Below are 15,194 nucleotides of genomic sequence, written 5' to 3'. Positions count from 1 at the left end.
TGCTTAAAACCCCACCGCTGGAGGGGGGACTCCCCCGCCTCTACAGAGTCCTGTCCTGTGAAGACAGCCCGTCTGGCCCCTGCCTAGGCCACCCCCCCCCCCGCCCCACTCCCCAGACTCCTGCCCCCTCTGGGGCAACCAGTATCCACTTGGCCTCTGCTGGCCGCGCCCCCTCTGCCTGCGCCCACAGCCCTGGGAGGACCCCTAGACAGCTTCTTCCTGCCCTGTGGTGTTTCCTTATGTTCCGACACACTTCTTGGGTCCCTCTGGATCCCTCTGTGCAGTACAGAGCCTGGCAGACGTTTCCCGAATGAACTGGTTATTCAGCTAAACTGTGTGTGCAGGTGGGCAGGGGGCGCAGAGGGTCGGCCCCATCCTGCCCTCAAGAAGCTCCTAGGCCCCATCCTGGAGATTCCCTCACACATTCACCCCCCACTCCGACATACTAGTCCTGCCCCCCCCCATTTGGCTGGACCGCTGCGGGGTGGGGGGTGGGCAGAGTCCCCAGCTGCTGGAGGACAGGGAGGAAGCCTTCCCAGGAAAAGCGTCTTGAAGACCTGGGGAGGAGAGACCGGACTGGCCCCCAGCGGACAGAAGGATGCTTGGCTCTGGCTACAGGGGGCAGAGCCTGGTCACCCAGGCAGAACCCCTAGAGGGGCATCCGCTGGGCCAGATGGGGTCCCTTCTCTCTTGTCCTGAAGCCCCTTGTCCCGGGCAGTCTTCAGTGGTAGCCTCCCCCAACCCCACCAGATCACCCATGTCCCCGGGGCAGTGACCGTTTGCCCCATCGTGCCAGCAGCTGAAGGGACACAGGCCTGGAGAGCAGAGAACCCCCGCCCCCAACATACACGCACGCACAACTGAAAGCCCCTCTTGCTGGGCCCTGCCCCTGCTCTCAACTCTCAGAGAACATCTGCAAGGAACCTTCCACCCACCCAGCAGGCAGGAGGCAGAGCCTCTGCAAGCCTGCAGCACAAGCCCCTGCTTCCAGAAGGCCCGCTCTGCTTCCACGTGACCTGGGCAAGGAACTTCAGCTCTCTGGGCCTCGGTTTCCTCATCTGTAGCGTGGGCGTCCCAGCCGCCCTGCTGGGGTGTGCTGAGGAAGAAGGGCTAACTGGGGGGAAGTGCATAAACCGTGTGCGGTTCCTGGTAAGCCTTCACCTGCGTGTTGTCCTATGGGAAGCATCTAGAGCAGCCTGGTAAATGGGTCAGTCCACGCCCAGCACATGTTAGCCAGGGTCATGCCTAAATGCCTGGCTCTGTGCTCGGCGGACTCCTCCTGACAACTGTGGTCCTGGTCCTGGTCCACTCAGCAATGAGGAAGCCGAGGCTCAGAGAGCTGAAGTCACCTGCCAGAGGTCACACAGCTGGGCCCTCCAGGAACTAGCATCTGAACCTGGATCAGCTCTGGACTCTGAATCCCTGTGCCAGCTTTACCCCCACTCCTGGTCCCGTGGACCCCCGGGCAGAGTCTGAGGAGCCCCCGGCAGGTAGAGCCCCAGGCCACCTCCCTCCCTTACCTGGGGTACCACGCCTGGGGGCAGCCCCCAGTCCTCGAGAGCGGAGAGCAGGTGGGCAGGGCGGGCGCTCCGGGGGAAGGGGCGGGGACAGGGCGGGCGAACCGGTCTGGCGGCTGGCACTAGCTCGGGCCCGGGGCCTCTCTCCAGTGGGGCCTGTGCCGACGGGCGGTGGGGCTGCCACAGCAGCTCGCAGGGCAGGGAGCCGGGGCCGAGAGGCTGCCGCCAGGTAGGTATGGGGGATCCCAGGCAAGGGGCGGGCGGGCGGGCAGGGGCCAGGCACTGGGCCCCCAACCCTGAGCCCCAACTCACCCCCTTTCCTCTGCCTCATGGCTTCGCCTGCCTCCCCCATCCCGCCCCAGCATCCTTCCCTCACTTCTGCTTTCGGCTCTTCACATTTTAAACCTGTGCACCCCGTCTCGCCCTGAGTTGGCTGAGCCTCTTCCCCACCTGGAGCACCCTGATGGAATGTGCTCCCCCAGAATTCCCCTCCCCGTCCCACCCTCGTTCAGGCCCTAAATGGACCAGCCCTGAGATTCCAGTCACTCGGTGGTGGTGGTGGTGGTGGTGGTGGTGGTGGTGGTGGTGGTGGTGGCGGCGGTGGGCGGCGGCGGCGGCTCAGTGCTCCCAGCTCTCCCCGTGCTGGTCACATGTCTCTTCCAATGGTGCCAGCCCGCGCCTCCCACAGCGCACACCCCCAATACCTAGTGGTCCCCGAAGTTTACTCAGCCACCCCCGGGCTCCTGTGTTTCCCCAGCCCACGTCTGCTCAGCATACAGCACCCCCATTGTCCTGGCCTCTTGGAAACTCCTAGGGGCTCCCAAACACCCACTCGCCAACCTTGGAAATCTCACACACCCCAAATTAGCCCCTAGCACCCCGGTAACCGTTCTCCATTCTCCCCCCTCCCCCCATCTAGCTGCCCCTCCCTGGTGCCCACCACTCACTCTTAACTCTGAAGAGGACCGCCACCCCACCTGGCGACCCAGGACCCCAACGTCAGGGACAGGGTCTGTCACCTGTTCGAGGTCACATCCTGGGGGTGGGGTCTTCCTGCTGGCACCCAAGGGAGCCGGGCACTGAGCCCACCCTCGCCCTCTCCCGGAGCAGGCCCCCCGCCGCCATGCACAAACACTACACCGTCCGCTTCATCAAGGGCGCCCTGCCCCTTCGGACCCCCACCGAACACTACTTCTTGGACCCGGAGTTGGGGCAGCAAAAAGGTAGGGGTTCAGTTTGGGGGGTCCTGGCAGGGAGCATGGTTTGTGAGTGGGGGAGGCTGCTGTGTGGATGGTTGAGAAGGAGAACCTTAGGCTCCAGGGAAGAGGAACTCCCAGCACTCCCCCCAGAGGCTTCCACGTAAAGGGGTCATACGGGGGCACAGGCCCCAGGGAGCCTGAAAATGGGAGCCCAGGATGGGGATGTCAGCAGGGGAGGCCCACACAGCCTACCTCTTCCCCCACCATGGGTAGAATTCCCCCACCCCAAATCGCCAGGCCTCTGAGGACTTCACCCCAACCTGGGGGGGAGCAGTGTGGAAGGAAAGCAAGCTCCCCCAACCACTGAGTGTGTGAGTGGGGGAACAGCTTCCAGGGGGTTAGTGACCACAGGTGCTCCTGCTGGGGGGGTAGGGGTGGGGACAGTTACCGTCCATCGGGTCAATTCAGCCTCTTGAGGCCTGCGCCTCCTAGGGCAGCCCCCTTCCCACCAGCCTTGCCCGATTCTGGGTACGAGGCCCACCCCTTTCTCAGTCCCCACCCTGTCCCCTCTCCATGGTCACCTCCCATCACTCCAGCCTGCTCTGGACCAACCAGGCCGCTTCCTGATGGGTGGTTCTCTGCCCCCCAACCCCAGGGTCACACACCCAGGGACTCCAAGGCATTGGGCCCACTCCAGCCCCTCGCCTGGCTAAGCCCAGGCCTCTGCACCTCTTCTCCACGGCCCCCCCATAGGAGAGCACAGAGACTGCTCCCCCCCAACTTCCCTTCCTCATTTGCTCTGATTTCTCTGGGGCCTCCACGGAGGGACCAGCCCCAGCCTCCATGTGAAGACTCAACCTGGTTTCTGCCAGTGCCCCCCAGGGGCCAGGGACCCAGGCCCAGTCACCCCCACTTCCTTCCTTCCAGGGTGCTGTCACCAGTGGTGCCATGACCCGGCGGCCCTTCAAGCCCACGGGCCCTGTCGGCTGCCCCCACAGGTGTGCTGGCAGCTGGCCTACCACAGCCACCGGGGGGGTGTCAGCGGCTGCCGCCAGGGTCCCCAGCCCCCCATCCTGCAGCAGCAGCAGCAGCCCCAGCCCCCGCCTCCCACCCCCCTGCGGCAGCGGCTCTGCTCCGTCCCAGGAGCCCGGAAGGGGCCGCCTGCAACCGCTGCTGCCCCCAGGCAGCCCAACGCCCCCCAGCCGCCCCCCGCGCCCACCGTTGCACCTGCCAACGTGCCCGCCACGGCCAGCAGCCACGCCGCCCCGCCCTCCGCAGCCAGCACCCTCCTGGAGCCCAGCGTGGCCCGTGCCGCCCGCCCCCTGCCCGCCCCAGCAGCCTGCAGTCCCTTCACCTACACCTCCGGTGCTCATCCAGCCTTCCTGTGGGCTCTGTCTGCTGCCTCCCTCCCCTGCCCCCCTGCCCCGCCCCGCCCCGGCCTGCCCTCCTCCCCGTTTGCTCTGCTCCCTGTCTGGGAGGGTGCTGGTCCCTGACCCTGGGCCCCCGGGCAGCTGCCTCTGCTTCTCCTGTCTCGACCCAAAGCTGCCAGGCCAGGCCTGTCCCTGGTGTCTCGCCCCGGGGCTCGCAGGGCTCCGGGGCTCGCAGGGCTCTGGGCCCTGGCCATCTCCCTCCACGGACAGCCTGCCTCTGCTTTCTCTCCCCCCGCCCTTCCCGCCCCGCACCCCCAGCCTAGGGGGCCAGAGAGAACTTGGGACAGGGGTGTGACAGGCACCAGCTTGCTGGCCAGCTCTGGGGTGGCGGAGAGGGGCAGCAGTAGGGGAGTGGCCTGGGGGCTGGAGAGAACAATGCAGCAAGGGGAGGGCTCCCTTCGCTCGTTCTTTCGCTCATCCATTCCCTCATTCACCCGTCCATGCTGTGACTAGGCATCAGATGCGGGCAGTGGGTGCCCAGCTCTGGTCGGGGAGGGGGGTGCCGGCTGCGGGGAGCAGGGCCGAGACTGCTGCCTTCACAGAGCTCCCGATCTACCGGCGGAGAGGGGGGAGGGGAGGAGGGTACAGGAAGCCAGAGCAGTGAGGCGAGTTTCCATGTGTCACCCACTGATAAGCACGTTGGGGGAAAACAAGGCAGGGAGAGGAGGTAAGGGAGCGTAGGGGTCCGCACATTAAATAGGGTCATCAGTCAGGGCCGCCGTTAGGGCAACGTTCGAGCAAAGTAAGTGGCAGCAGGGTGGGCAAATGCAGACTCTGCGGTGGCCTGTTCCCGGGACCGTGACGAGCTCAGATGGGGCCATGTGGCTTGGTGGCTGTGGTGAGGCTGGGGCCGTGCCCCCGGGGCAGGTGGGAGACACAAGGGGCTAAGGAGCGTGGACCGTGGGCGGTGGAAGCAGGAGTCCGGGGGAGGTGCTAGTGGGGGGGATGTGGGGACACACGGCAGGCTCCCGGGTCTGCCTTGAAAGTAGAGCAACCGCTGAGCAGGGACTCAGGCTCCAGGTCAGGCAGCACCTCGTCACTGCAGGCTCTGGGTCCTGCCACCCATTTCACACGCAGCTTCAGAGGCCAGCGAGGTGAGGTCACCAAGCCACCAGGTAGAGCCACCCGGGCCACCCCCTTGGCCCACCTTGCTGGGTCCTCCTCCTGCCCTCTGCCCGGCACTGACCATCCGGGAGGGAGGGATCCTGAAGCCCCCCGGGCCCCTGGGGGAGCTGGGTGTGTTATCCCCACCACGCACGGGGAGGCTGGCCCGGTGCTGCCCATAGCTGAACCCCCCCTTTCTGGTGCCCCAACTCCAGTCCAAGAAGTAGCACTCAGTGGGGTCCGGGGGGCAGGACGCCCTCAGCCGAGTGGACACTGATGCTGGAGCACGGAGCCAGCCCTTAAACCAGACCATGGCATTGACCGAGGGCCGCCCCGGCTCTGACCCTTTGGCCTCCATGCTGCCCGGTGTCTCTGCAGCCCCTCTTCAGAGGGAGGGACTGAGCCTCTCAATGGTCATGCAGAAGAGGTGGCGGGGTGGGGCCCAAGGGGCGGGCCTGCCTGAGCTCAGGGCAGGATGAGAGGCTGTGGGCATGGGGTCCCAGAGAGGGAGAGAGGTCAGGGTGAGGGACGGACAGGAAGCTGACAGGAGCCTGGGACTGTCAGGGCCCTTCCGCACTGGAGCCAGGCTAGCAGCGCAGGCAGGAACTGACACGAGAAGCTTCTGAAGCATGCCAAGAGGTGTCTCAAGCATCTAAGGGCCTCCAGTCCCAAGAAGGGCCCGTGGGAATTTTCCAGGGGAACCACGGGCTGGTGACTGAGCCTGGCGAGCTAGGGTCTGGTCAGACAAAATCTCTTGGGCCACTGTGCTGGGGTTCGGTGGGGGAGTCTAGCCTCCTGGCCTGGGCCTGGTGGATCTGGGGTCAGCTCCTCCTGGGGTGCTCAGAGGGGCACATGAGACCCCGGAGAAGGGGGTTGCGTGCTTACTGCCCCAGAAACGTCCATCGGCAGGTTTGATCTGAGTCACCCCGGGCAGCTGGGGAGAGGGATGCCGACAAAGGGAGGAGCTGAGGGTGGGCTCTCTGGAGGGCAGACGGGAGGAGGGTGGTGCTTGGCCAGCCTCACTGACTCCATTTCCCCCCCTCCACCCCTTCCCTGGCCCCCAGATATCCTGACAGAAGATGATGTCTACTGCAGCTGTCTGGCCAAGACCCTCTGCCACGTGCCTGTCCCTGTGACCGTGGGTTTCTATGCCCCCTTCGGCTGCCGCCTGCACATGATGCTGGACAAGATCACCGGTGAGGCTCTGTGTGTGCTGGGGGAGGAGGGAGTACGGGAAACGGAGCCCCTGGTCCCCACCCGGCCTCAGGCTTCCCCAAGCCCGCTTGCTCCCGGGGCCAGCCGGGCCCCAGTCTGTGAAGTCAGTATTAACCAGGTCCCTCCTGACACCCACAGCCTCTGTCCCCGGGTCCCTGCTCATTCCCTCTCTGGCCTCCTGGCCACCAGTCCCATCCCCTCCCCTGCCAGAGCCACTCCAAGGAATCTTCGGAAGATACAGCTCTGGTGGGGCACCTGGGTGGCTCAGTCAGTTAAGCGGCCGGCTCTTGATGTCAGCTCAGGTCAGGATCTTGGGGTTGCTCAGCATGGAGTCTGCTTGGGATTCTCTCTCTCCCTCTCCCTCTGCTCCTCCCCCTGATCTCTCTCTCAAATAAATAAATACATCTTTAAAAAAAAAAAAAGATACAGATCTAGCCCTGTCCTTCCCCTGCTCATAAAGCCTTCCATGGCTCCCCAGCACTCTAGGGCAAAAGCCCAGGTTCCTCACTGGCTCCTGCGAAGTCCCCCCTGTGCCCCTCAGACTCTCTTCTCAGCCCTGGCCCAGGGCCTGGCGCCCACAAGACCCCTAACGGATAGAGGTTAACTGATCACACCGGCCGAAACGTGGCCAGGATCCCCAGCAGCTTGGACCTGGTTTAAGCCCCGCTGAGACCCCAGCCCCGACTGTGGCCAGAGTCGGCCACTCCTCCCTACTAAACAAGCCTCCATCAGCCCCTGTGTTGTCAGAGAGCGATAATAAACAGGGTCCTAGGAGAAAACATCCGGTTATAAGGAAAGAGGGAACAGCATTCTGGAGCTCCTCCTCTGTGCTAGGTGACTCTGATACATTCCCACTCATTCATTCACTGACCTCGATAGCAGATGGGGCCTGCCCCGACCTCTCGTGATCCATCCTTCAGACATTCCCCCAGCCCTTCCTTGGTGCCCAGGGGACACAGGATGACCGAAACAACCTGAGCCCTGCCCTTCCTGACCTCACAGGCCAGAGAGGGAGATCTGGCCCCAGAGAGTGATGACCCAACAGTGGGAAGGGTTGGGGTGGGGGAGCTCAGGAGGCACGTGACCCACCCTGGGGATCAGGGAGGGCTCCCTGGAGGAGAAGACAAGGAGCTGAGACCGGAGGAGGAGGAGCATTAAGCCAGGAAAATCAGACCAAGGCTGGATTCTGCTGCCCAGCATTTCGCTTCCTCAGCACCTCGCACGCATTCTCTCCTTCCCTAGAGCCTTCCTTCCTCGCCCCTTCCCGCCCTCTCTCCCCTGGGAGCTCTGCTTCTGCCCACCGCTGCCCTCCGGCCTCGCCCTCAGGCTCTTCCGAGGTCCCAGCCCGGGTCCAGGGCTCCAGGCCTCCCGGTCCGCACACCCGCGTCGGCGCCTCCCCCTGCCCCGCCGCTCACGCGGTCCCGTGCGCCCTCCCGCCCCTTCCCTCCCCGCAGCGCTGATGCAGCAGGAGGCGGCGCAGCGCGAGGAGGAGGAGCTGCGGCGCGTGCAGTGGCAGCCGAGGCCCGTGGGCGGCTGGGGCTTCCCGCGGCTGCTGTGGTACCTGGTGTTCCTGCAGCCCGTCATCACCGAGCTGCACCTGCGGCGCAAGAACGTCAAGTTCCTCTTCATCCGCTTCAGCGCCTGGCAGTACGCGGGCACGGACAAGCTGTGGGCCGGCCTGGTGACCACGCTGTGCGAGGGCATCCGCCACCACTATGGCGCGCTGCCCTTCAGCGTGTACTCGGTGCTGGGCAACAAGCCGGCCACGACGCCGGGCTTCTACCAGCGCGAGTGGCACTGCCGGCGCCGCGTGTGCCTGGCGCTGCTGGCGCTGCTGGCGGCGCTCGGCCTCGGCGTGGGCCTGCTCTACCTGTCGGTGGGCGCCCGCCCGCTGGCCCACGGCGCCGCCAGCGGCAGCCTGCTGCGGGTGTTCGGCGGCGCGGCCACCACGCTGTCGGGCTCGGGGCTGCTCATGGCCGTGTACTCGGTGGGCAAGCACCTGTTCGTGAGCCAGCGCAAGAAGATCGAGCGGCTGGTGTCGCGCGAGAAGTTCGGCAGCCAGCTGGGCTTCATGTGCGAGGTGAAGAAGGAGGTGGAGCTGCTCACCGACTTCCTGTGCTTCCTGGAGATCTACCAGCGGCGACGGCTGCGCGTCGTGCTCGAGGTCACCGGGCTGGACACGTGCTACCCCGAGCGCGTGGTGGGTGTGCTCAACGCCATCAACACGCTGCTGTCCGACAGCCACGCGCCCTTCATCTTCATCCTGGTGGTGGACCCCAGCATCCTGGCCGCCTGCCTCGAGAGCGCCGGCTCCATGAAGGGCACGGCCGACAACGGCTACCTCTTCCTCAACCGCACCGTCACGCTGCCCTTCTCCGTGCCCATCATGGGCCGCCGCACCAAGCTGCAGTTCCTGCGCGACGCCGTGCAGAGCCGCGACGACCTGCTCTACCGCGAGATGACGCGCAAGCTGCGGCCGGGCGGCGGCGGGCGCGGCGGCGGCGAGGGCACGCAGCTCCTGGCCGTGGAGACGCAGGCGGGCGCCGAGCGCACGCAGAGCCGCGCGCAGAGCCGCGTCGACGCCGAGGCGGCGCGCCGCATCCAGGAAGCGCTCTTCTGCCTGCACGACGAGCGCGACTGCCTCTACGAGTACGTGCCCGACAACGTGGTGTCCATGCGGCGCATCGTCAACACAGTGCCCATCACCGTGCGCCTGCTGCAGCAGCAGGACGGGGACCTGGCGGGCCCCACGCCGCGCCAGGCCGTGGCTTGGGTCGTGCTCGCCAACCAGTGGCCGTGCCGCCTCAGCTGGGCGCTGCAGTGCCTGGAGGACCGGCAGCAGGCGGGGGGCGCGCCCGAGGCCCACGTGCGCCTCTGGGACGTGTTCTGCGACAACAGCCGGGAGCTGCACTCCATGACCAAGGCGCTGCAGAACGTGCTGGACTTAGACGGCGACCCCGAGCTTTTCGAGCGCTTCCTGGGCTCTGACTTCCCCTTCACCTTGGCCGAGGCGCAGAGCCTGCTGCGCTGCACGGTCAACCTGGACCACTCCATCCGCCGCCGCATGGGCCTCATCCGGGCGGTCAGCGCGCTCAAGCCGCCCAGCCCGCCCAAGTCCCCGGCCCACGACGCCCCCCACGCGGCCGACCGAGCCAACCATGCTCCCGGGGCCTTCCGGGCGGGTCAGGGCGCGGGGCCCGCCCAGGCGCGTGCCGGCGAAGCCCACCCGCCCCGGGACTGGGCGCACGGGGGCATGCCGAGACCCGTGGCCTGAACCCTTACAGCCCGGGTGGGTCATGCATGAGGACCCCGGGCGCAGCAGGAGGCATCAGCTCCTCCGGCTGCGCCCACGAGGGGGCAAGGGGTGTGACTGGCCCCAAGGCCCACAGTCGGCGTCTGCAGTGAGGCCTGTGGTGGCCACATCCCCCAGGTGAACCAGTGAGCCAGAGCGAGCTGTAGGCAGTAGCAGGGGCCCGAGCCAGCGTCTGAGAGCTGGCGCCAGAGGACCAGTGAAGAATCCCGGGTTCAAGTGCAATAAATGGAGACGTGAAAGCCCCCGCTGGTCTTCATGTCCTGGGCTCCCTGGCACAGCAGGGACTGGGAACCAGGCCTGTCCTATCCTGCCAAACCCCGTCACCCCCAGGGAGTTGGGCAGCCTCAGCCGGCAGCCTCATGGCTGGCATCCCTGGTGGCAGGAGGGGTTGCGGGGGCGGTGGGTGAGGCCACTGAGGTAGGGGAGGACGGATGTGCCGGGTTGACTCAGGCAACGGAGAGCGCCTAGGCCTCAGGGGATCCAGGTCCTTGCCCCCACGCCCCAGCCCGCTCCTGTGCGGGCAGGGCAGGAGCTGGCATTTCCGAGGGCGGTGTCCCGGTGACCTCAGCAGGTTGCTTCACTTGAGGGCTGGCTCTGCCCTGGTGTAATGACTTAATTAGGGCTCACTGGCCCCTCTGCCAGCCGCGGCGGGCCGCGCTGCTGCCCCCGAACAAGTAACTGTCCACCTGACGAGCCCCTTGATGAGGACGGGGAAGCTGAGGAGCAGAGATGTGGCACCGGCCGGACCTACAGAACTGGAGCCAGAGCCAAGCCACAGTGTGTGTGGGGGGGTTCTCAGCCAGTGGGCTCACCACGTTCCCCTCCCACCCACGTGACATGGACCTGGGATGCCGGCGCCCCTCCTCTGGGCACCTTTGGAGTTCTCACTGGTCAGGGAGCCACACACGCAGGGCTGTGGTGTGCCTGGTCTGGTCCAGTTGGGAGAGGGGACTGCCACCACCTACCCCGCGTGACGAGAGCTCGAGGGCATGACTTCTGAGGGGACAGACCCAGAGGGAGCCAAGAGCTCTGTGACGTCACTCACGCTCCGGGCCTGCGGCCTGGTGGAGGTGCTGACCTCACATTCCTTACTTCAAGGCTCCCTAACCATCCACGAGTGTGGAAAGAGCGTTTCCAGTGCGGCGGCACCGGCGTCTATACGACTGGGTACAGCATCTAGCCCAGTAATAAAACGGGCTCAGTGTGTCTTCACAAGCTCCAGGGATGTCTGGGTGGCTGAAGGCAAAGGAAAGAAAATCCTTGGCCAAGGGGATCCCCCCTGCCCGCCCGCTGTGATCCCGGACTGATCCAGGATCCAGCTGAAAAATCAGAAACACTGCGGAGTTGGCTCCTGGGGGGCCCCTGGGGCTGCTGGGACCAGGTCCCACAACCCGAATGGCTTAGCACAGAGATGTATTCTCTCCGTTGCAGAGACTCGACGTCTCAAAGTGTGTCTGCAGGGCCACGCACGCTCGGAAACGCAGAGCATCTAGGGCGGCTGGGGGCAAAAGCGGGGGCCTGTTCCCCTCGAGCCATGGGTGGCTCATCCCCATCACACTGAGAGCCCAGGCCTGAAGCTGGGAGATATTTTGGGGGCTGTTTCCCTCTGGAGAAACGGGACTGTGAACTAGACAGTAGGGGAGATATAGGAGCTCAGACATGGCAAAAAAACAGGGTTGGGGGGAGGGCACCGGGGCAGGGAATGTTGTGGGAAATGTGGCTTTTGCCCCCCCCTCCCAGTTTTCCTCTGGGGGACCACCGGCACGAGCCCCGCAAACGTTCCTGGGAGCTGGCTGGCCTCCGCCCTCCCCGGCTCCCTGTGCGCACAGCTCCCACAGGGGGCGCCCCACCCCTCCCCCGGCCCCACCGGCAAAAGCAGGGAGCAGGCGAGTGTGGTGAACCCAGCTCTGGTTTATTAGAAAAGGTGTGAACAGAGTTGCACCGACAGGAGTAGCCCCTCCCCCGCCCCCTCATCCCCCACACCCACGCCGCCCCCCCGGGTTGTAGTGCCTCTCAGGGCGCAGCCTCAAGGGGCCTGGACAGCAGGGTCTCTAGAACCCTAGCTGCTCCCCGCCCCAGCTCCCTGATAGATTTATTGCACTTAAGAAAAAGAAAGCTCTGATCCTCTGCTCCCAGCCCCCCCCTCCCCAGCCCTGGCCCTCGCCCTGCCTGGGGCTGCTCTACCAGTTTCCACCACCACCACTCAGCGCCCCCCCTCGTCACACCTCCTGCCTGGTCCTGCACCCGGGCACACTGGGGGGCCGTCCCACCACCACCCAGGACTCCTCCACAGGGCAAGCCTGGCCGGACAGCCGTCTGGAAAAGGCGTCCAGCCTCGTGGCTGATGTGCTCGGAGAACTCCTCCCATCCCCCCAGCCCAGAGCCTTCGAGTGCTGGACACAGAAATAGTGCTTAAGTCAGGGCGCGGAGGGCAATCCCTGCGGCTCCTGCGCGCCGTGTAGTGTTGCTGTGGGGGGCAGGGGTCCCCAGAAGGGCCCCCCGCGCCCCTGGTGGCCCAGGCCTCAGGAAGGCTGGGGGTGAGGGTGAGCGGATTCTCATGGCTCTGGCCTCAGCTCATCGAAGACTGACCGGAAAAAAGGAACTTGGGGAGAAGAGATTGGGGGACAGCATGTCAGAGCCAGGGGCTCTTCTGCGGGCCCCCCGGGCCCCCTGCCCTCTAGCCCTGGCCCCCTCCTCACCTAAAGTGTCACAGTGTCTCCTGCCCAGATTCCTGACTGGCTTCCAGAAGCAGCTCCTCGAGCTCCTTCTCGTTCTTGGAGCAGCTCAGTTCTGCCAGGGGAGAAGAGGCATGCAACCTCCAGTCAGGCAGGCGGGGATGGGGGGACCCCAGGCCATCCCTGCCGGCCCTGTCCAGCACAGGGTCGGGTACCACGGAGACGGTCAGACTGCAGCCAGACATCTTGCCTGCTCCATCCCAGGGTCCCAGGGATCCAAGGGAAGCAAGGTGGGGCCTGGGGAGCAAGTCCTCCTCGTTCCTACCCCTTCACAGGCCATTTTAAAGGGAACACTGAGGCCCACCGAGGAGCAGGTGCTTGCCTGGGGTCTCACCAGCACCCAGGGCCCACTGTCACCGTGCCCCGGGCCCCGCTCACCGTGTTCCAGGCCACAGCTGCCCGCCTTGGCCTCAGGCCCCGGGGGCGGCTCTGGGGGCAGTGCGAGGGCAAACTCGGGCTTCAGGCCGTTGGGCAGCGGTGGCCCTGACTGAGGTGGCTCCAGCTGTGACGGAGGCTCCGACACCCCTGGGTCCTGAGTGCCAACGGCCTCAGCTGGTGGCAGGGCAGGTGAGGCGGGCGGGGAAGATAAAGCAGGTGGGGAGGGAGGGCAAGCAGGAGCAGGGGGAGAAGGAGGGGCGGGGGGCACCGGGGGCTCTGCCCTCTCGGGCGGACTCTCCACCCGAGTCACCACAAACACTTTGTGGCCCCGGCCCGGGCTGGACACAGAAATACGCTGCTCAGTGTGGGAGGAGGGGCTGCCGGGGGGGCTTCTGTCCCCAGGGCCCAGGGAGTCCGAGGGGGGCACCAGGGCGGGGCAGGGGGCCTCGGCCCTCTCCCCATCCTCCTCCTCCCCATCCTCCTCCTCGGAGTCCGAGTCTGAGTCTGAGTCCGGCTGGGCGCCGGGGCCCGGGGCCCCATTCTCCTGGGCCCTCGTGGCGGGCTCGTCGCCGGGCTCCTCGTCGGGCTGGGGCTCGGTGACGGTGATCTCGGGCATGGAGGCGGAGAGCTGCAGCCGCTGCTCCTTCTCCTCCTGCTCACGCGCCAGCAAGAAGTTCTGCTTGCAGCCGTTCTGGATCTCGGCGAGCAGCGCCTTCTGCGTCTCGATGAAGCTCTTCACCTGCAGGCGGAGCGGGCCTGGCTAGGGCTCTGGGCAGCCGGGCCGCGGCGGATCCTGCCGACGCCCCGGGCCAGCCCGCACCCCCCTACCCCCGCCGGGGGCCTCCGGAAGAGCCCACGCAGCTCACCGCCTCCTTCTTGGGCTCACGGTCGAGGTCGAGGCGCAGCAGGGAGTGGTTCACCTTGAGGGCCAAGGACAGTGCCATGAGCCCGCCTGTCTTGATCTCGTTCTCCCGAAGGTCCAGTCTCAGGAGGCGGGGGCTCTCGGCGATGAACTCGGCCACCGCCACCGCGCCTGGGAGGGGGACCGCAGGGGCTGGCCACGGGCTAGCCGCCCACCGAGCCCGCCTGCACCGCTCCCTCGGCCCGGCCCCGCGCCCTACCCTCGCACGTGAGCTTGGTGGAGGTCAGGCCGAGGCGCAGCACGCTGCGGTTGCCGATGAGGCCATTCTTGAGGTTCCGCACGCCCTCGTTCCCGATGGGGTTGTGGCCCAGGTTCAGCGTCTCCAGGCTGTGCGTGTGCGGCTGCAGGGGCGGCGCAGGACAGTGAGGAGAGTCGGGGAAGAGGCACACCCGAGGGCGCCCTCCTCAGCAGCGCTGCCTGGACGGTCCTGCTTAAGGCCAGATGCTCCGTGGACTCAGAAGTCGCCCCGTGCCAGCTGCCCCGTCCACCCCCCAGCCCGTGGGCTCAGGACACACTCCTGGCCGCCGGTCATTCTTAACTTGGACGTGAGCCTTTGCAGCCTGTGAGCTTGCTTTAAATACCATGTATTTCAGTAAAAAGATTTATAACGCACTGAAGGCTTCCAGAAAACACTAACTTTCTACGCGAAACATTTCACCTTATGTGAAACACAGTACTAGACTTCCGTGCCGGATGCAAAAAGACAAGGACGACGTGAGGAAGGCTACTTTCCTTAGGGTGGCGAGGCTCTGGAAGCTGAGCAAGAGCAGCCGGCACTGGAAGGACTCCTGTGAAGGGTCCCTGAGGCGCAGCGTGCGCAGGACGGGGGCAGAGGGCGGCGCCGAGAGGCACTGGGGGAGCCGCGGCGCCCGCCCCTCTCCCGGCCCGACTCACCAGCGTCATGCCCAGGAAGGCCATGCCCGTGTGCGTCAGCTGGTTGTTCCACAGCACCAGGGTCTCCAGCCCCTTCTTCTGCTCCTTGAGGCCCTCGCAGATGTAGGCCAGACCTGCAGGGCGCCCGTGGGCAAGTCCCGGCTGTGGTCCAAGCGCTTCTCCAGGGGACAGCAGTGTGGGAGCCACTGCCACCCCCGGGGAGCGCAGAACCTCCTGGGGCTTCGCCTCTCCCGTCAGCCTGCCTGGGCCCCCCGATTCCGGCCCGGCCACCTCCTGCCTTGGCCCAGCACCCGTGGCTCCCTGGTGCCCGGACCGGAACATCCCTCCCGTCTGCTTCAGGTCTCTGCTCGACTGTCGCCCTGGCACGACACTCCCCAGCCAGCTCAGCCACCGCGGCTGCTTTAGTTTTCTCCAAAGCACATCTCGCCATCTGACGGACCTCATGCTCTATTGCGTTGGCAGTGTCTCTCCCGAGGGCAGAGATCTC

The 15,194-nt window shown here is 65.9% G+C and overlaps 2 protein-coding genes across 2 annotated transcripts in view; one reads left to right on the top strand and one right to left on the bottom strand.

Moving 5' to 3' along the window:
- Positions 1 to 2,439: 2,439 nt before the first annotated feature.
- NKPD1 (NTPase KAP family P-loop domain containing 1) lies at positions 2,440 to 10,155 on the top strand. The gene is made up of 4 exons (XM_087870902.1): positions 2,440 to 2,740; positions 3,644 to 4,081; positions 6,315 to 6,446; positions 7,920 to 10,155. Exons 1-4 carry the CDS (start codon positions 2,641 to 2,643, stop codon positions 9,737 to 9,739), a joined length of 2,490 nt encoding a protein of 829 aa, XP_087727028.1. The 5' UTR covers positions 2,440 to 2,640; the 3' UTR covers positions 9,740 to 10,155.
- Positions 10,156 to 11,669: 1,514 nt separating this feature from the next.
- The window catches only part of PPP1R37 (protein phosphatase 1 regulatory subunit 37), a 39,623-nt gene continuing 36,098 nt past the window's right edge, over positions 11,670 to 15,194 (bottom strand). Inside the window, exons 8-13 of the mRNA XM_045811173.2 lie at positions 14,708 to 14,820; positions 14,013 to 14,154; positions 13,758 to 13,924; positions 12,892 to 13,630; positions 12,478 to 12,568; positions 11,670 to 12,380 (exon numbers count right to left, since the gene is read on the bottom strand). Coding sequence (XP_045667129.2) covers positions 12,486 to 12,568; positions 12,892 to 13,630; positions 13,758 to 13,924; positions 14,013 to 14,154; positions 14,708 to 14,820 — 1,244 coding nt within the window. The 3' untranslated portion in view covers positions 11,670 to 12,380; positions 12,478 to 12,485. The remainder of the gene's footprint in view (positions 12,381 to 12,477; positions 12,569 to 12,891; positions 13,631 to 13,757; positions 13,925 to 14,012; positions 14,155 to 14,707; positions 14,821 to 15,194) is intronic.

The sequence above is a fragment of the Ursus americanus genome, chromosome 21 (assembly GCF_024610735.1).
Source record: "Ursus americanus isolate L20-20 chromosome 21, mUrsAme1.1.p, whole genome shotgun sequence".
In the NCBI taxonomy this organism is placed as follows: Eukaryota; Metazoa; Chordata; class Mammalia; order Carnivora; family Ursidae; genus Ursus; species Ursus americanus.
The sequence above is the reverse complement of the archived record's forward strand: the minus strand, read 5'-3'. Positions and strand labels throughout refer to the sequence as shown.